This window comes from Mustela nigripes, chromosome 4, assembly GCF_022355385.1.
Source record: "Mustela nigripes isolate SB6536 chromosome 4, MUSNIG.SB6536, whole genome shotgun sequence".
Lineage (NCBI taxonomy): Eukaryota > Metazoa > Chordata > Mammalia > Carnivora > Mustelidae > Mustela > Mustela nigripes.
The window spans coordinates 136,466,077-136,485,936 of NC_081560.1; the positions used below are offsets into that span (position 1 = coordinate 136,466,077).

At 46.9% G+C, this 19,860-nt stretch overlaps 1 protein-coding gene across 1 annotated transcript in view; it reads left to right on the forward strand.

The window, feature by feature from the left end:
• The window catches only part of LOC132016383 (core histone macro-H2A.2), a 42,896-nt gene that overhangs the window by 16,765 nt on the left and 6,271 nt on the right, over positions 1-19,860 (forward strand). Inside the window, exons 2-6 of the mRNA XM_059397629.1 lie at positions 2,233-2,463; positions 13,831-13,937; positions 15,445-15,642; positions 16,670-16,780; positions 18,261-18,360. Coding sequence (XP_059253612.1) covers positions 2,292-2,463; positions 13,831-13,937; positions 15,445-15,642; positions 16,670-16,780; positions 18,261-18,360 — 688 coding nt within the window. The 5' untranslated portion in view covers positions 2,233-2,291. The remainder of the gene's footprint in view (positions 1-2,232; positions 2,464-13,830; positions 13,938-15,444; positions 15,643-16,669; positions 16,781-18,260; positions 18,361-19,860) is intronic.

Below are 19,860 nucleotides of genomic sequence, written 5' to 3' on the forward strand. Positions count from 1 at the left end.
CAATGAGTCACCTCCCTGTCTTACAGATGAGGCCCACACCAATGACAATCAGAGCTCTCCTGGCTACTTATGTAGAAGCAGGACCTCGCCCTGGGCTTCTTGCTCCCGATCCTAGGGGCTTTCCACTGGACCAGGAGCCACCTCCATTATGGACCCCACCAGCCACTAACACAGCTATCATATCGCTCTCTTTCGGACAGGACCAGTTCGCTGTGCTCTATGAGCACCCTGTGCCCCGGGTCCGCGATGACCAACAGTGGGTACTGCAGACTTAGATGGATGCCTGACCTCAGTTTCCTTAATGTAAATTCATGGCTAGGACCTTAATATTGTAGTCGCTTGTTTCCTCCGAAGGAGGACATCTAAGCAGCTCCATGAGAGGTAACAGCCTGGGACAGCAGAAGCACAGAAAATGTGGGAGTTTTAAAAAGGGTGCTATTGTTTGATCCCTGTGCCTTATTATGAAAGAGACAATCATTCTAAGGCTATTTGCTCCTCTTTGCTCATACTTAACTTTGATGAATACCTACATCTTTCGGGGGCAAAACGACTCATAAAATAGGAGTACAGTAAGTACATATAAGCACGTAAAAAATAATGTATGTGAAGTATGTAATAAAATGCATCAAATGCACATTATTCACCTCGAGGATGAGAGGGTTGGTTGCCAATTCCATGGTGTTTAGATAAAATTTCTCAGTTGTAACAGGGTAATCAGCTACTTTAGGCACCTGAACTCTGTGTTCATTCTTCCATCCAGATTAAATATATCCCACCTTCGTGTCTTTCCTACCAGCCATGCCTCAGTGTCGCACTTTCTTCCGTCATATTTTTGTCCACTTTCTTGGGCCTTTTCAAGGTCACATTGGCTGTTGGTAAACTAGGCTAGCTGGCATGTGAGACAGGCAGCCTCCGCAAAAAGAACCAATCTCAATTTCTTTTTGACTTTCTTACTTTGCATTCCCAAATGAAATTGCCAGAAAGAATGACATTGCCCTTGAAGCAGAGAACTTTGACTCATTCACGGATTTCCTAGAAATTTTGTTTCCTTTTCTCTCCCCCACCCCAACTTTGGTCATGCCTGTTTGTCCTGTCTCATTTGCTTTTACTCCTTCAACCAATGGATTAAGCTCTATTATGATTCTCTGAGTGAGCTTTTCAGAAGGGTATAATTATCTTATCTTCATACAGAAGACCGGTTCCTGAAATAACAGTGAGCTATTGGCGTGTCTGTCCGTGTGTTGTATTGAAGTCACCTCCTTCAGGCTCTTTCTGAAGTTTCTCCCCCAGATCAATCTGGACCCCTCATTCAAAGAAGGGGAAGGTTGGGCTGCTTTGCAGTTTTTAATTTGCTGGGGTTTATTCCTCTGCATTTAGCATGATGAGTAAACTGCATTTTCTGGCATCTTTCTGATTTTGAGAATTGGAGATTGGAGAATTTAGAAAAAAACTTTCATCCAAGAAACGCCCAGGAGCTCTGAGTCGTCGGTCAGAGCCAGCCATTACAGGCATTGCCCTATTAACAAAGTACCCTGGAGTCAGACAGGCAGAAGCAAATCAGGGCAAAGAAGAATCCATTTCATTTTCTTGCTGCTGCTATAATAACTTAGCCCCAGTTTAGGGGTTAAAGCAATATGAATTTATTCCCTGACAGTTCTGGAGCTGAGGTGAAATTCAGGTTCTATGGGCCGAAGAGAAGGTGTCAGTAGGACTGCTTCCTCCTGGAGGCTCTGAGGGGAGAATCCATTGCTTCTCCCATTACACCTGTTCCTACTCACTCATCTCCTGCCCCCTCCTAAAAGAACCTTTGCAATTATGCTGGGCCTGTCCCAATACTCCAGGATAATCTCCCCATCTCAGGATCCCCGACCTCATCAAATCTTCAAAGAATCTTTTGCCATATAAGGTGACATAGGCAGGGATTCTGGGCATCTTTGGGGCCACTGTCCTGCAGACAGCCGCACCATGACCCCTTTCTCTAGTGACTTTCTTTGGCCTCTCCCCCTGAGGTTGGGCTGATGCAGTGGGGTGGGGAGATGTTTACAGGGTGGCTGGCAAGACCCCGTAAAGCCCCCATGCCCAGCTCCCAGCCCTCAGTGGCTGGCTGTGGCTGCCAGGTCTCAGCTGTCACCCTGGGGCCACCAAATGTGTCACTTGGTGTCCTGGTGCCCCATCACCGTTCCCAAATGCTTGCCAGCCCCACTTCCTCACCCTGCCTTCTTTCCTTCTCAGCATCGTGTTAGAGCCAGGAGACCTCCGTGTCAGCAAGCTGAGAGGGAAACTGAGGCAAGATGTCGGGCCGGAGCGGGAAGAAGAAAATGTCCAAGCTGTCCCGTTCAGCCAGGGCCGGTGTCATCTTCCCCGTGGGGAGGCTGATGCGGTACCTGAAGAAAGGGACGTTCAAGTACCGGATCAGCGTGGGTGCTCCCGTCTACATGGCGGCAGTCATCGAGTACCTGGCAGGTAACGTGTCTCCCCCTCCTGGCTCCCTATCCCGGCCCTTCCACCCCTGCCACCCCAGGACAGGGAGGGTCGCTCTCCTCGGTCGCGGGCTCGAGGCTCCTGGGGGGGTGCTAACGGGGTTTCCACGTGCCTGCTTGGCTAAGATTCATTTTGTAGGCTTTAGCGGGGGGAAGAGGGCACGGCGACAGGGAAACAACATGGAAAGAAGAGACCGCACCATCAAATGGCTTCTCTAGACCAGCCATGAAAAAGGTGTGTTTTGCTTTCGGCAAACACAGCGAGTAGAAGTCTAGGTTCCTGCAGAAGAGAAACTCCAGGGAAGACTGGGGGTGGGGGTGGGGTGTGCTATTCACTTTGTAACAGGGAGTCTTCGCTTTGCGGAAGTCCTTGGTGTTGGTGAATAGTGTTGACCCCCATCAGAACCAGCACCAGCCGGTTCCATGAAGCCCGTAACGTTCCACCTGCACTCTCCGTTGTATATAGTGGGTCCATAAAAAATAATTCCCATATTGATTGTTAACAGTACTTTTTTTACTAAAAGATGAGATTTTTGCTGTGTGTGGTCTTTATATGTTAAAGTAACTTCCTGTTTAGCTTTTTTTTTTTTTCATAGAGAGAAAGAAAGAGAGCACAAACAGGGGAAGTGGGGGCAGAGGGAGAAGCAGGCTCCCCACTGAGCCCGATGAATTCTGGAATCATGATTCTGGGATCATGACCTGAGCTGAAGACAGATGTTTAACTGACTGAGCCACCCAGATGCCCCTAGTTTTCTTTCTTTTTTTTTTAAGACTTTATTTATTTCTCTAAATAGAGAGAGAGAGTGCATAAGCAGGGGGAGTGGCAGAGGGAGAGGGAGAGAGAGAATCCTCAAGCAGGTGCCCTGTTGGGCGTGGAGCCTGACATGGGGCTCGATGTCATGACCTGAGCATTGAAACATCTGCCCTCTTGGCCTCCATCTGTCACCAAGCAATGTTAGCGATTAAAGGTTTGCCTTAATCCACCTGTGGAAGCCTTCCCCTGGAGCTTCCTAGGCAGACCTTGGCATCTTAAGCCTGTCCCTTATTGTGAAATGAAAGGTTTGTCCTAGGCTTTTCAGTGGCATCCTTTAGGAGGTTAGAGAGAAGGGCTGAGGGCTCTGTAAGTTGGTCCAATCAAGTGTGAGAGAACTGTGTTTTCAAAGTGCCAACCATCCTGGGGTGGGGCCTGAGACTCAGCCTTCCTCATGCGCTCCCAGCTGGTGCTGATGCTGGTCCAGGGATGGCTCAGAGGAGCGAGACTCTAGCCAGTCTTGTAGCAGCAGCAGCCTAAACGCTTAGGGAATGCTTGTTTAAAATGCAGGATCCTGGCTGCTTGCCTCCCCCCCACCTCCACCCCACATACACACCCTGTGGTCTGATTCACTGGGTCTGGAATGCGACCTGGGAATCTGATGGGAAAATCTGCTGGCTCAGAGAGGGAAAGGCGAATGAAGCTTTAAAACTATCACTTAGGAACACACCACCCAGTGAAACTGGGAGACACCGAGTAACCAGAGATCCCACAGCCTCCAAGCAGGGAGTCGGGGTTCCCCCGATGTCTTTCAACCCTAGGCCATGTACTTCTGCTGCACTACATTGTCCCATTAATGCTGGTATTAATGAAATAATAGTTAAGTACATCCCATGCCTCCACTCGGTGAAAGTCTAAACTTGGGGCATAACACAACAGACCAAATTTGGCCTTTTGAATCATTGGCATCTCTGTTAGTCTGTGGTTCCAATAAAAGCTGATGTTTCCCTGTTCACTCATTTAACCAATACTTGTTAAGCATCAACGTGTCGGTGTACAGCAAGTCCTTAGCCTCTCCCCGGTATTAGAACTGGACTGCTGATAGGATTTTTAATTTATGTCGGATTAGAGCCACCAGACCTCATAGGAATGCCTACTGAAGCCCCAAACAGGCAGGAATCCCCGCCCTCGAGCAGGTGCATTCCGGGGAGGAGAAGCAGCAAACAAGTAAGGGAAGTGTATGTGATCCTCCGATGGTGACAAGGGCTAGGAGGCAAAGGTAGGAAGGAGAGAGGCGAGGGGCGGGGCGAATAGTGCTGGTTGAGGACCCCCTGGGGGGGCAGGGAGTGAGTGAGTGTGTGTGTACGCGCGCGTGCATGTGTGTGCGCGCGCACGTGTGTTCGCGCATGCGTGTGTGTTCACGCGCGCATGCGTGCGTGCAAGTGAGTGCTCCAGGCAGGGGGAAGGCAGGTGCAGGGTGTTGGAGGAGCAGCCGTGGGCCCGAGAGCTCTGGGGCTGAGGGAGCGGCTTGGCCTATAAGTGGGCCGGTGGGGGATAAGAGCTTGCACTGAGAGTTCTAGGGGAGCTTTGAGCAGAAGTGGAAGTGATGGGACCCTGTGGGGAGAGGGTACCAGGGCGGAAGCAGGGTAAGTAGCAAGACGCTCTTGCAGAGATCCGGTGAGTGGGCGGCGAAGGTACTGAGAAGCAGTTAGAGCACGGATATATCTTGAAGGCAAAGCCAACAGCATTTGCCAATGTGTTGAACATGAAGGAGGAGAGAGGATGAGCACCTGGAAGGATGCCATTTCCAATAACACTGGATCCCCCAGGGCCAGTCCCAGCACCCAGGAGGGTCCTGAGCCAACTGGAGGAGGTGAAGTAGGTCCTCAGAAGCCCAGGCCTGTGTGCCTTCCTTCCCTTCCTGTCAGTTTAAATCTGGTGTGTCAATTTATAGGTTCTGTTACCTTGGCTAATTCCTGAGCCTCTTTGAGCTCACTCATTTAACTCCATGAATAAGCTAACATATTTTTAATGCCAGGTGCCTAGAATACCTTCAACAAATGGTCATTCTTCTGTTGTCCCTTCATTGAGAGCTGATGAAATCATTCGGGGCAAAGATAATGACTAACTCGGTTCATGTGTTACATTTTCCGGCGGCACTTGCATTCTACTGAAACAAAAAGTTTTAAGCCAAAGGAATGAATCCTGATTAGTAGAATTTGCAGACCATTGTTGAGGAAGTAAAATGGGGTGTTTTGTTACTTTTGGGGTGGGGGTGGCAGCCATCAGTTGGTTTTGTTTAGGAAAAGAGGTTCAAAGCACAAGAGCATCCTGTCACCCTTGAGACGACTTTCAGCATCCATGACACAAATCTCGACTGACCTTCTCCTTCGGATCAGGCCTTGAAGATCCAGAGGAAAGCAGAGGCCAGCAGCTCCTGCCTCGGAAGGCAGGGCTGGCAGAGCAGCAAGGCTGAGAGCATGAAGCACAGCAAAATAAGCCACATACGTGCTGGGCAAGGAAGTTACCAGAGCTCTGGAAAGCATGTGTGGAGTTGGGGTGCCAGAGGCTGCCCCTTGTCAAATAAGAGTTGTTAGGACCGAAACTGGGTTCGCAGCTCTGGTTTTTCTTAAGTTGACTGATCTAAAATTCTGATGCTAGGCTCTCATGGGAGTATGTTCTAGGCATCAGGATTTTTCTAAAGCTCCCCCAAATGATTTTGGTGGCAGGCAGAGTGGAGAATTAGTAGGAATTAAGCTGATTCTGATGGGAGATTGAGCTAGGGTGGGGGAGATTTTCAGGTGGGGTAGGAACAAGAGTGAAGACCCGAAGTTTAGAGGAAGTATGTGGCCCCTTCCAGAACCTGGAGGAGGTTCGTGCCTGGAGCAGAGTTGGGCAATGGGAGGGGGTAAGGGACAAGATGGGGAATGGGCAGGCGGGTCCTTGAGGTCATGATGAAAATGAATATGTTATGCACTCCCAGGGACATATGCGTGTAGAAGGGAGGCAGTGGCATCTGGGAGACATCACTTGGACTTTAAGTGAATGGTTGGCAGGAAGCAAGATCAGAGTGCAGGAAACCACTGGGGCCGTTTTCATGTCACCTTTGAGAATTGATAGTGGCCAGGACAGGGGTGTGCAGAGAGGATGATGAGAAAAGATGGACTTCTGGGGGAGATATGGCGGGGGCGGGGCAAGTAGAGTCAGCTCTGCTCCATGATGGATTGGATGAGGAGAAGGGCATCAACGATGGCATGAACCTTTGAGCCTTGGGTTGGCTACTTTCTCTCAACCCAAGCTGCCATTGGTCGAAGAGTGGAGAAGGGGACCCCCATCTAAGAGGACTGGCCAAGGGGATAAGAAGAGCCAAGCAGCTGGTGTGTGAGACTGGTGCCTGTCGCTGAAGCCCGAAACAATGGTGGAGAAACCGGGTGCAGGGGGAGGGGCTGAGTGCGGGCCCTGCAAGGTGCCCGGGAGGACAAATTCTGGCTCTGCCACTTATCAGCTGAGGACTGTGAGGTATATAGGTTTACCCTCACAACATCATGGTAAGCATTACCTAAGACAGTGCATGAAAGGGGCTTCACTTGGGGATCCATGGTCACAGCTCGCCCCAGGGCTGTGGCTGTTATTGAGTGAAACCCTTCTAGGCATGCTTGGAGCCAGCAGGGAGCTGAGAGCTGGAGGTACAGATGGGGTTATCGTGGGCAGATGGCATTAAGGGCCGTACTCTCTCTAGGTGACTACTATATTGCAGATTTTTTAATACTTTGAAAATTACATTTCAGCGTCATTGGTTTTCTTTGCCATCCTATGTATTTTATTTTGTACATTTCAAACTTTATCCTGACACTCATTAGGATGGTTATTAAAAGAATTACAATTTTTTATAAGGATGTGGAGAATTGGAACTCTTGTGTATTGCTGGTAGGATGGTCAGTTGGTGTAGTTGCTGTGGAAAACAGTTTGTGATTCCTCAAAAAGGTAAACATAGAAGTCAACCAAGGAATCAAAGAAGAAATAAACAAGTAGCTGGAAACAAATGAAAATGAAAATACAACAGTCCAAAACCTTTGGGATGCAGCAAAAGCTGTCCTAAGAAGAAAGTTCATAGCAATAAAGACCTACCACAAGGAACAAGAAAAATCTCAAATAAACAGCCTAACCCTACACCTACAGGAACCAGAAAAAGAAGAACAATCAAAACACAAAACTAGCAGAAGAAAGGAAAGAATAAAGATTAGAGCATAAATAAATGATAGAGAAACTAAAAAAATGTTAGAACAGATCAGTGAAACCAGGAGCTGATTCTTTGAAAAGATCAACAAAATTGATAAACCTCTAGCCAGACTCATTTAAAAGAGAGAGAGAGATGGCTCAAACAATCACAAATGGGAGGAAAAAACAACCAACACCACAGAAACACAAAGGGTTATAAGAGAACATTACGAAAAACTATGTGCCAACAAATTGGACAACCTAAAAGAAATGGATATATTTCGAGGAACTTATAACATTCCAAAACTGAAACAGAAAGAAGTAGGAAGTTTGAACAGAGTAAGCGAAGTAGTCATGAAAAAACTCCCAGCAAACAAAAGACCAGGACCAGACGGCTTCACAGGAAAATTCTACCCAACATGTAAGGAAAAGTTAATACCTATTCTTCTCGAACTATTCCAGAAAATGTAAGAGGAAAGAGGAAAACTTCTAGATGCATTCTTTGAGGCCAGCATTTCCCTGACACCAAAACCAAATAAAGATAGCACCAAAAAAAGAGAGAGAGCGCGCGAGAACTACAGGCCAATATCTCTGGTGAACATAGATGCAAAAATTCTCAACAAAATACTAGCAAACTTATGTATTCAACAATACATAAGAAAAGCATTTGCCATGATCACTGGGATTTATCCCCAGGATGCGAGGGTGGCTTCATATTTACAAATCAAGCAACGTGATACATTGCATCAGTAAGAGAAAGGATAAGAACCATCAGACCTTCTCAATAGATGCATAAGAAGCATTTGATAAAGTATAACATCCATTCATGATAAAAACCCTTGAAGAAGTCCATTTAGAAGGAACATACCTCACTATAATAAAAGCCTTATATGAAAAATCCACAGCAAATGTCATATTCAATGGGGTAAAACTGAGAGGTTTTCCTCTATGATCAGGAACAAGACAAGGATGTCCACTCACCATTTTTATTCAACATAGTAGTAGTGGAAGTGGAAATCCTACGTACAGCAATCAGACAACTAAAAGAAATAAAGGGTATCCAAGTTGGCCAGAAGTAAATCTTTCTGCACTATTTGCAGATAACATATTTACATAGCAAACCCTAGAGACGCCACAAAAAAACTACCAGAACTGATAAATGAATTCAGTAAGGTTGCAGCATATAAAATCAATGTACAGAAATCTATTGCATTTCTATACACTAATAATGAAGCAACAGAAAGAGAAATTAAGGAAACAACCCCATTTACAATTGCACCAAAAAATAATAAATTACCTAGGAATAAACTTAGCCAAGGAGGAGAAGGACCTGTATTCTGAGAACTATAAAATATTGACGAAAGAAATTGAAGGTGACAAAAAGAAATAGATTGGAAGAACGAGTATTGTTGAAATGTCCACACTACCCAAAGCAATCTATAGATTTAACGCAAGCCCTATCAAAATTCCAACCGCATTTTTCACGAAACTGGAACCAACAACCCTAAAATGTGTATGGAACCACAGAAAGACCCTGAATGGCCAAAGCAGTCTTAAGAAAAAACTGGAGGCATCATAATTCCAGACTTCAAGTTATAAAACTGCAGAACTGTAGTCATCCAAACAGCATGGTACTGGCAGGAAAACAGACACGTAGATCGGTGGACCTGAATAGAAAACCCAGAACTGAACCCAGAATTATATGGTCAGTTTTCAACAAAGCAGGAAAGAATATCCTGGCACTGACAATGATCTAGCCTCCCAGGCAGAGGGAGAGAAGCTGCAGATGCTGGAGACAAGGGGCCCATCAGGGAAGTAGGACCCATGGGGCCTCCGGAGCTGGCTGGAAGCTCTGGTCGAAGGGGGTAGGTCTCCCCTCTGGTTCCCAGAAGCAGAGGGACAGCTGGGTACAGATGAGCACATTACAGTGTCCCCATACGAACACATCAGCATCTGGGCAACACCATCCTACCCACAGAGCATCACCTTTGCTGTCTCTCCTTACCGAACCTCGTAAAAGAGCTTATAAGTCTCACCATTCAGCTCTTCTCTCCTGCCCTGATCTCAACAGCAGACCATGCTCTTCATACCCACAGTGGATGGGCAAGAGAAAGCAGTCTGCCTTGCCCAATTTCTCCGGACTGGCTGCCAGGTTGGGCCCTGGTTCATACATCACCAGGATGTTAAAGCCATGCAGTGTTTCTAAGTCCCAAGAAAGGGGGAGGAGGTTGCACAGTCTGGTAGCAGAGGCATGCCGAACTGTGCATCTAGAGTGTTCCTTCCACCTGAGACATACTCAAGCTTCCCAGAATGGACATCACATTCATATTTCAGTGTGTCCTCTGTAAATGTTGGTCCAGCTCACATCTCTAATAGAAGTGAGGGAAGATGGACTGAAAAGCAAGCCCCCAATCCTGGAAAATAGTTTTGTATTTACCAACAATAGATATAACATAAATGTAAGATATTAAAAGTGAATAATTTAAATAATTTTTGTAGTGAGGAAATGTTCTATAATATACTTTTAATTGATAGGACAAATAGGCCTTTAAAAGACCTTGAATTTCCAGGTACCTTAAGTCACTGTGTCACATAGAAACCCATCATTTACATCATTTCCAGACAGTTGGGTCTCTCCATTTAACAACAAACATTTGTTTATCTAATGATTTTCATTTATTACATTTATGTTTTGAAAAGATGACTTTGGCATCCAGGGCCACATGTATGGCTGTACAGGTTGTACACTGTGCAAGGACACACATTCCACTCGTGTGGGAATATCATTCTGCTCATAACCTCGAAGATTTGTATATTTATTATGAGGATTGCCAGCAGATGGCAGTAAAGGGTGTTGTTCTGACAAAATCAGGGAAGCAAAGTGTCTGGCAGAAGGGACCTGGAATTTGTAAAAAGGTGCCTATGGGCCAGCAGTGGTGTTGTTGGCATGGATCTGGAGGAAGACAAAAATGGGGGCAAGGAAACCATTTGGGCAGACATGATCACTCTCTGGGCTCAAAGAGCAGAGGGCCTGAACTCGGGCCCTCAGGCAGCAGGTATGGAGAAGAGGTGTAACTCGTGAGGCCAGGAGGAGGTGAGAAGGGCAGATGGAGGGAAGGACTTGCAGATCTCTGGGAGGAACTGCATGGAGTTAGAGCTGCCACCCCCAAAGAAATAATTTGGATTTGGGGATGTGGTAAGTTCGATTTACCTGTGGAACAGCCAGGGGAGGCTGTACGGGGGACATCCCATCAGGACCGGAGGTGCGGATCTGGTGGCACAGAGAAGCTAGAGCCGTGAATGGATGGGGTTTCCCTGGAAGACTGCATGGCCTGGGCAGACCAGAGGGCCCAGACAGACCCCTGGGGGCATCATCACCTCATGGGCAAATGGGCAGGAAGGAAGGGGCTGAGGAAGGAGACAGTCTTGAAGGCGTGGCCACACCGTGCCCTCTGCCCCAGCCCTGCAGTCACTCTGCTATTTCCGGGCTCCCGTGGGCTCAGGTAGCCAATGCTGGTCAGACTGTGGACAGAACGAGAGGACCCATCTCTTCTGAGATTATGTGCATGATGAGATTTCCAAAATCCCTTTTGGCTACAGAAATTTTTTTTTTTTTTTTTAACGACCAGATTCTAAGCCATCTTCCAGATGGTTCCTATTGCTGAAAGTGTGAATTCCAAGAATATAGAAGTCTATAGACTTCCAAGGAAGTCTCCACCACTTCACAGAATAATCATCTTCCCACAAAATTTTCAGCGAAACAAATTTGTGCTATAGAAATCCATTTTTCCTACTAACTGCCAATAAAAGGATACTTATGTTCTCAAAATCAATAAAATCGCTCAAGAATGTAACAAACATTTATCATTCATGTGAATATATGAGTCCTAATAACATTTGGAAAATATTAATAATAATGTTATTTCAGACATTTAAACCATGAAGTCCTTGTCCTGAGGAACAATCAGACCACCTATGCGACAGGGAAGTCCTTGGTCTAGATTTTCAGCTGTGTATTGTTAAGAAGTTTTTCTCTTTCTACAGCAAAAGTCTACCTCTGTTTTTCTGCTGGAGTACAGAATTGAGGTTTTTCTCTCCTCTCTGATTTCAGAAAGGGCTAGTCCAGGAGTCCAGTGGCATGCTGGCCGGCCGTGCTGCCTTGGATTCCGGCAGGCTGTCCGTCTGTGAATCCAATGTGTGTGCATCCTGTCTGTCAAGTTGAAAATAGCCCAACCTCAGGGAGCTTCCTGAAGGCTCCAAGTCTGTCAGGCTTCCCATTTACCCTGCCTCTCCTGCTGACAGCTAATTTGCAGAACATGGCAGGGTGCTTAACATCTTTCTTTAAGTGCTGGAGACACAGGCAGGAAAGTGGTAGTCCCAGATTCTGAATTAAATTCCGTGGCTCAGAAGTTTAAAAGTGGGGGGCTCCTTGACCTCCCCCACCCAATCTAGAAAAAGGGCTGAGAGGAGTCCTCCTTCCCCCCAGGGATGGAACCCCCTAGATGAGCAGGTGCAGGCAACTCCTTTTTATTGTGCAAATGGGGAGCTGTACATTTTAACCTAGAGTCGAAAAAGCCAGCCTATTTGTGAAAGCTTCATCACTACAGTTCTTTGTGATGGATACTCTTCTTTCAGGGGAAAAAAGGGTTGGTCAGCAGCTTGAACTAGCCAACCAGATGACCTAACAGGGCATGAATTTCCAATACTCTATCCCATCGTCCCAACAAGCGTGGTCATACTTCTCAAACTACCATCCCCCAGTCTTTGATTCTGAAAACACGGCCAATGTATAAATGGATTGTGGGTAAACACGATATTCATTGCTTAATAACCTGGAAAAGATCTTGTGAGAATGAATTTGCAGTGATTTACAACTTTTCATTATGGAAATTCTATATAAATATTTAACTCTAATGCGTATTTTATTCTAATTTTTTGTTAATCACATTTGCTTAGTTAATATGGCATACTTAGGCAGTTTTTTTATTGCCATAGATTTTTATGAGTGATGGCAATTTCATGTGCTATTTATTTGAAATTAGGTTGATTGTAAAGACTCACACAGAATTGCCTGTTAATTTTAGAGCTTAGTATTTATGCCATTATACCAGCAAATTCTCCCAACACACATACTTCGCCACCACAGTGTCAGTAAGACAACACATTGGCACATGCCTCTAGCGTTCTAAGTGAAGGAATTTTTCCTTCAAGCTTCACTAATACTTTCGAAGGTGGACAAATTTGATGAGCAGACCATCCGTCTGAAGTTGACGAAGAAAGAAAGAGAGGAAAGGAGGAAAGCATATAGATGGTATGATCCAATTCTACAGATTTTTTTTTTAATTTTGACTAAAAATTTTGATGACATGTAAGAGAATTGTAGGAAAATTCCTCTTTATCAGCCCTTTCACATTTGTCAAATGACATGTTTGGTAAAGTAGGATCCTGAGGGATATGTGGAAACCCCCCAAACCCCAAATATCTTCCTTCCAAGCCTTGTAGGTATCCCGCATTCAGAATTCACTTTCCGGGTTAAACATTTCCTCATCCCAGAGTACGAGTTAGTTCTTCCCATTCACTTTCCTTTAGGACAGGAGGGACCTGGGGCATCAAGTGAAGAGGAAAAGGAGATTCTGGAAGATGTCCCAGTGGGCATCAAAGATAGACTCTGCCTACATCACTATCCTCTTCAGAGATGGCCCTGCTCTCCTGAGACTAGAAGAGACTCCAGTCCTGTGTTAGGGCTCCATACTGGTCAGCATTAGCTCCTGCTGCCTGTGACTTAAACAGGAGAGGTTACTTCTCTCTCATACAAAAGAAGACAGTCCAGGAGGAAGGACAGGCCAGTCAGGAGCCTCCACCATCACAAGAGACTTGAGTTCCTTCTGTTTTGTTCTTCCTCTGGGCCAAATTCCAGCCATCACGTCCGCAGTCTGCCAGCAGAAAGGGAAGGAGGGCACAGTCCCGCCATTGATGGACACTTCCCAGAAGTACTGCACAGGAGGACGCCTCCCTCTCATTGGCCAGAATCTAGTCACATGACCACAATTATCAACAAGGCAGGTTGGGAAACACCTTTTTCTCTTGTGATGGTGGGCTCAACAAAATGTCAGCGGTCCAGATGCTAAGGAAAATGAGGGAGAATTAATGTTTAGGGCCGCTGGAAGACTGCCATGGGATCATAGAGCAGGACTTGCTAAAATATTGTCGTCATCTGTAACCTGAGTTCTTTCCAGCTTTCTGGGTTTCTTTCCAGGCCCTGGCTTTAAAACTCACAATGGCATCAATGTGATCACATTCAAAGACCATTTCCAAAGAAAAGCTCTAGAAATCTCAGACCCCATTCTGTGATTGCCTATTAACTCTCCATTGTGATTTCAGCGGAAATTCTAGAATTGGCTGGGAATGCCGCGAGGGACAACAAGAAGGCCCGGATAGCACCGAGACACATCCTGCTAGCAGTGGCCAATGATGAGGAGCTCAACCAGGTACGTCTTGTCTGAAACACCACGATAAGCCATGTTTGCTGGACACACAACGGCTCGTGGACCTGGTTGGCTATGTTATCATTCCTGCTACAGTTCCCAAGCATATTAATACAAAATTTAAAAAAAGAAATAAAATTTCAGATTCTGTAAGAGAAGAACCAATTCTGGTAGCTCAGTCGTTCAGAGAGAAAATTGCTTCTGGAATAAACCCATTACCTACTCTGGGTCTTGCCAGACCTCCTTTTCTTCTCTATAAGCGAGCTCTGTTGTGTGGCTGCGGAAGATACAGTGCAGAGATGCTATTCATGGTTTCTTCACCTGAATTTTATTGATGATTTATTCTGATGAGGGCAGGAGAATCTTCGTCTTAGCATAGAATTAATTACCAAGTGCTGTGAATGCCTCCCCCGGGAAATGTGAGATGGATGGTGGATGGTGTAAGAATTTTTATTCTAATCATTTTCTTCTCAAACTGTGTGTGGTGAAGAATCAGCTCTTATTTCCAGTCCATCATGGGCTGATAATTTCCAAAAATACAATAAAAACTAATTGCCAGAAACATTTAAAAACAAAAACAAAAACAGGGGTGCCTGGGTGGCTCAGTGGGTTAAAGCCGCTGCCTTCGACTCAGGTCATGGTCTCAGGGTCCTGGGATCGAGTCCCGCATTGGGCTCTCTGCTCAGCGGGGAGCCTGCTTCCCTCTCTCTCTCTTGCTCTCTCTCTCTCTGCCTGCCTCTCCATCTACTTGTGATCCCTCTGTCAAATAAATAAATAAAATCTTTTTTAAAAAAATGAAAATAAAAAATAAAAAAACAAAAACATACAAACCACAAGCCACAATTCTTTGCTATTTGATCCAGTAGATATACCATACCTTTGTTAGCTTGCTTTAAAAGTTTCTGGGCTCTTCCTTGCCATATCTGTACTTTTCTTGTCCTGGACAGTAATTGCCTATCTATGGGCCAGTCCTGGCTGCAGACCACCCTTGGAGTCCCCGAGCTGTTTTGGGATGTGCAGACTGCTAATGCAGCAGCACATGTCAATTATGTACAAAGTAAACATGGAGAGGCGCACAGTCCAGCGTACTTTACAGATGGAATGCATGATCCCCAGAGCATGGAGACCACTAATCTGTTGTTAGCTGGGTCTAGCCCTAGCATGGACCTTTGAACCCAGTTTTGTCAAGCAAAGCTCTCCACCTGCAAAGCTCTTTATCCTCCTTTATGTCTAGAATTCCACACCTGGGCAACATTGCTGGCTGCAACCCCTCCACCTTTTCCTTGTGCCTTCCTTGTTTTGCTTTCTGTACGAGACCATGGGATGCCTGGATACCTACAGAGACACGCTCTACCGGTGAAACAGGAAAGCCAGTGAAACCACTAATCACACAGTGTCTCTGGGAAAGCAAAGGCCAGATATAACACTTGTTTTGCCATCAATTAGAACAGTATTAAATCCGGAACCAACAAGCTCTTTGCTGCCTGAGTTCACACGTTTCTCTTTCTAGCTGCTAAAAGGAGTGACCATCGCCAGTGGAGGTGTCCTGCCCAGAATTCACCCCGAACTTCTGGCCAAAAAGCGAGGGACCAAAGGCAAGTCGGAAACTATCCTCTCCCCTCCCCCGGAGAAAAGGGGAAGGAAGGCGGCATCGGGCAAGAAGGGAGGCAAGAAATCTAAGGCAGCCAAACCACGGACGTCCAAAAAGGTGAGCCCAGGTTGCTGTGTGATCCAGGGACTCTCAGAGAACAGGAGAAGCTGAAACAGTCAGAAGATGAGGGTGTAGCCAGCGTCGCTGATGGGCTGGGGACTCTCCCCACTGGGAGAAAATGGCAAGGGGCCTCTGGGACAAGAACTTAAACCACCAAGCAGGGTCTACTAGAGGTTTCCAAAGCCAAAGCACGGGTGGTCATCACATTGCCAGATGCTTCCACTGGCCCCGTCAAAATCTTAAGTGAGAGATGATAGCCTGGAGTTTATCATTTCTCTTTAGAGCTCCTCACCGTGCACAAAAACACCTCTGTCTCCTACAGACTGTGTGTCTGCCACAGACAGTCCCCTGGGTCTAGCCAGTGAGATGTGCTAAGTAGCCACAGCTGCCAGATACCATTTACAGAGTAAGACTTTCCTATGCCGCCTAGTACCAGAACCACTAGCCACATGTGCTCTTTGAATTGGAATTCATTAAAACTAAATCAGATTAAAAATCCGGTTCTTTGGTTACATCACCCGCATTTCAAGTGCTCAATAGGCATAAAACATTTCTGTGATCACTGAAATTTCTACTGGACAACGCTGCTGCAAGGGTTGTCACATTTCCACTCCACAGACCTCTGTGATAACACAAAAGGTTTGTACGGGTTCACTCCACTGCCTCCGTGCCCCAGGGAAATCCTAGGGAGAAGGGAGGTTGAACAGTGGGCTAGGAATGACCCCACTTCGCTCTGAGGCTTGCCATCATAAGCTGTAGGCATTGCTGAGGACAAGAATAACACACCTGTGTCCAGATTGGAGTGAGGAATACAGGTACCTCTGAACTCCTTTAACACTCTTTCTTTGGGGCCGTACCCTTTTCTTTCCCTCGTATCCTTGTCCTTGCTTCCCTCCACTGAAAGGAACCCCTAACCACTTCCTTTACATCCAAGGTGGTCAACAGCCACAGGATGAACTTAATAACGCCACTTGGGACTTTTTCTGGATTAGTTCCCATCTGTCCTTCTGATTTCTACCAACAGTCCAAACCAAAGGACAGCGATAAAGAAGGAACTTCAAATTCCACCTCCGAAGATGGGCCAGGGGATGGATTCACCATTCTGTCTTCTAAGAGCCTTGTTCTAGGGCAGAAGGTAATAAAGACCATTGTGATGTGCTGTCGTAAAAACGCTATTGCATTTTTATGACCTCCTGTTTGCCACAAGCAACGATGCTTCCTTTATCCCTGCTCCCCCAAGAGGACTCTCTCTCTAGTCTTGAATTATTTACATTTAGACTAAAGGGCTTTGACAGGGTCTGTATTGTGAGAATCAACATGCTCTTTAGCACCAAGAAGTGTACATGGTTCCATCGGTCAGACAAAGATAGAGAAGCTTCCAGGTCAGGCAAAAGAATGGCACCATTGCCGGGAACCCCCCACGCCCCCCTCATTCCTGGGCCTGCCCAAAACATCCTCAGCTGACTCTCTCAAACAGCTCTGGAAGTCCAGCTAGACATGGTTCGATGTGATTTATCAGAAAAGGAAAATAGAAATAGATGTTTCCTGAACATCCCCGGTGTTAGAAATGAATTATTTGCCAATAATTCAGTCTGCTTGCCTTTCTAGACTGCAAAAAGAAAACAAACAGGGCTATGCGTTTGAACAGTCTGCGGCAGCCAAGACAGACATGCAAATAATTCATTCCCACTAGCATAAAGTTTACAGAATAGACCATTTATCTACCACGTCAAACGGGGCTGAAGTAAGACACACACAGGGAAACAGTCAGTGCATCACATCTCCGGGAGCTGAATGTTTGCAGCCTGGTGAAAGGATCCACCGCGACTGCAGCAGATGGGAAGAGTGTGTTCGAGAAGAGTGTACCTGGGGCGGGTTCCTCATTTTTCACTGACGAGCACAGGGAAGCAAAGAAGTGGCATTGAGGTCCCCTGCAGGGGCTGGCTATGGCCGCGTGACAATTAGCTTTCTGTCCCTTACCTAGGGGAACGTGACTGTCGTGCTCACAGGGGAAACAGTGGAAAATGCCCTGCTTTCCACTGAGCTGTGCACACCTAGGGCAGCATTTCACCAGTGTAGCCCCAAGAATGTGGTCCCCCCAAAGGCAAGGTGGCCCGAGGAAGACAGGTCAGGGTCCCGGAGCCCATCACTTTTCTTGAGTGAGGTCCCTCGGCCGTACGTCCCTCCTCCCAGAGGTCTAGGCTGCTCTGGGGACAATTGGGATGCTGAGCGGGGAGGGGGAGAGCCAGCCCGGGCTTCCCTCCTAAGAGCCGCTCAGACTGTGTGTCACCGCACACCAAGGCCCCCAGGACTGGGAGACGGAGGCATAGCTCTAGTGGAGAGAAGACGAGGCGAGGGCCCATTCCTGCTCCTGGAACAGGAGGTAGATTTGTCGCATGCTGCCATCGTCATAGTGAAAACTAAATCCACTGAGCTGCGAAGAGCCCACCAAAGGCTGAACACCTGGCAATCTTGACAGTCACTCCATGCGCCGGTCCTTTCTGCGGACATTCGCTACAAATAATCATGAGAATTAACAGACGGGACGTGAAATGTGAAGATTTTAACAGGATTTGATCTTTCCCACACTCTCCCCTCTTCCCTTCCTGACGCAGCTGTCCCTGACCCAGAGTGACATCAGCCATATTGGCTCCATGAGAGTGGAGGGCATTGTCCACCCAACCACAGCCGAAATTGACCTCAAGGAAGACATAGGTAAGGTCCCGAGGCTCGGGTAGAGGGGCTAGAGCATCACCCACTGCTTGGGCACATCCTTCTGAAGTGGATCATTGTCGACTTGATACCTTCTCCTGGTGGAACCGTGTCACACCCTGCATGTCCCCAAACAGCATTACTAGAAAATAATGAATTTTCTTTTAAATCTGAGTGTATTTCTGAAACGTTTATTGAGGTGTTCTATAAAAACATCATTAGGGACACCTGGGTGGCTTAATTGGTTAAGTGACTTCCTTTGGCTCAGGTCATGATCCCAGAGCCCTGGGATCGAGCCCCACATCGGATGCTCCCCATGCTTGTGTGCACATCCTCTCTCTTCTGACCAATAAATAAATAAAATCTTTTTAAAAGTCTCTTAAAAATCAAAACAAAAAAACCCAGCTCGTTAGGGCACACCTGGATGACTTTTCCTCTAAGTGAACACAAGTGTGCAGCGGGCACCTTGATCACGGAGCAGAACCTCACCAGCACCCCAGAACTCTCCCTTCCTGCCCTGCCCCAGTCCCCTACCTCCAAGTGCTGCCACTGTCCTGTCTTCTCACAGCACAGATGGCTGTCCTCTGTTTTGGGATTTTATACAAAGTCATGCCCTGAGTCGTCTTCTGTATCTTTTGCCCAACTCTGTATTGTGAGATCCACCCGTATTGTCACGCGGGGCTGGAGCTGGGTCCTCTACCTGGCTCCCCCGTGGACAGCATCCTGACCTTCCACCACGGGTACCACTTGAATGGCTTCCAGTTCGGGCTATGATGAGTTATGCTGCTGTAAACATTGTTGTACGTGTGTTGGGTAAACCTCCACACTTATTCTGAGCTTAGAAATTAACACCTTTCATAAAAAGGAATCGGACATCTGGACAAAGTTGTCTGTGAGGCTGTGCGTTGAGTCACCTTTCAGGGGACTGCCACCTGCCCCACGGGTGGGGAAGGGAGCTGCTCCGGGCTGGCTGGATGAAACTGGCGGGGGGTGGGGGGTAAGATCTCGAGGGCACTGGACATTGTAGCCCTCTGGGTGACCACTATCTTGGCCATTTTTTAGAAGATGAAGTGCCTTAAGCTCACCAGTGAAAAAGTAAAGTGAGCAAAGAAAGAAAGGGCTTTGTCCCTGGGGTTCTGGGCTTGCTTCTGAGATTGGGATTTAGGCAGAGGCTGGCAGCTCAGCCTTGGGTGGCAACACTGGGGGCCCCAGAATGCTGGGCACCCTCAGGTTTCCCCTGTGGCATCAGAGGCCACTTGCTTTGCTTAAAGGAGACAGAATAGCCTCAGGGGTGGGGGTGGGTGAACCACAATGGGGAGAAGCAGGACTTGCACACAAAACCTGAAAATTTCTCCTTCCTTCTTCAGACCCAGCCCTGGTCCTACCAACTGCCCTGAACTCCCCTCGTTCCCCACCCCCGTGGAAAAACAAACCCCCTCCCGCCCCGACAGAGCTTTAGCCGGAAGCTCTGTTTTGACATACATCCTAGCTTCTTGAAAACAA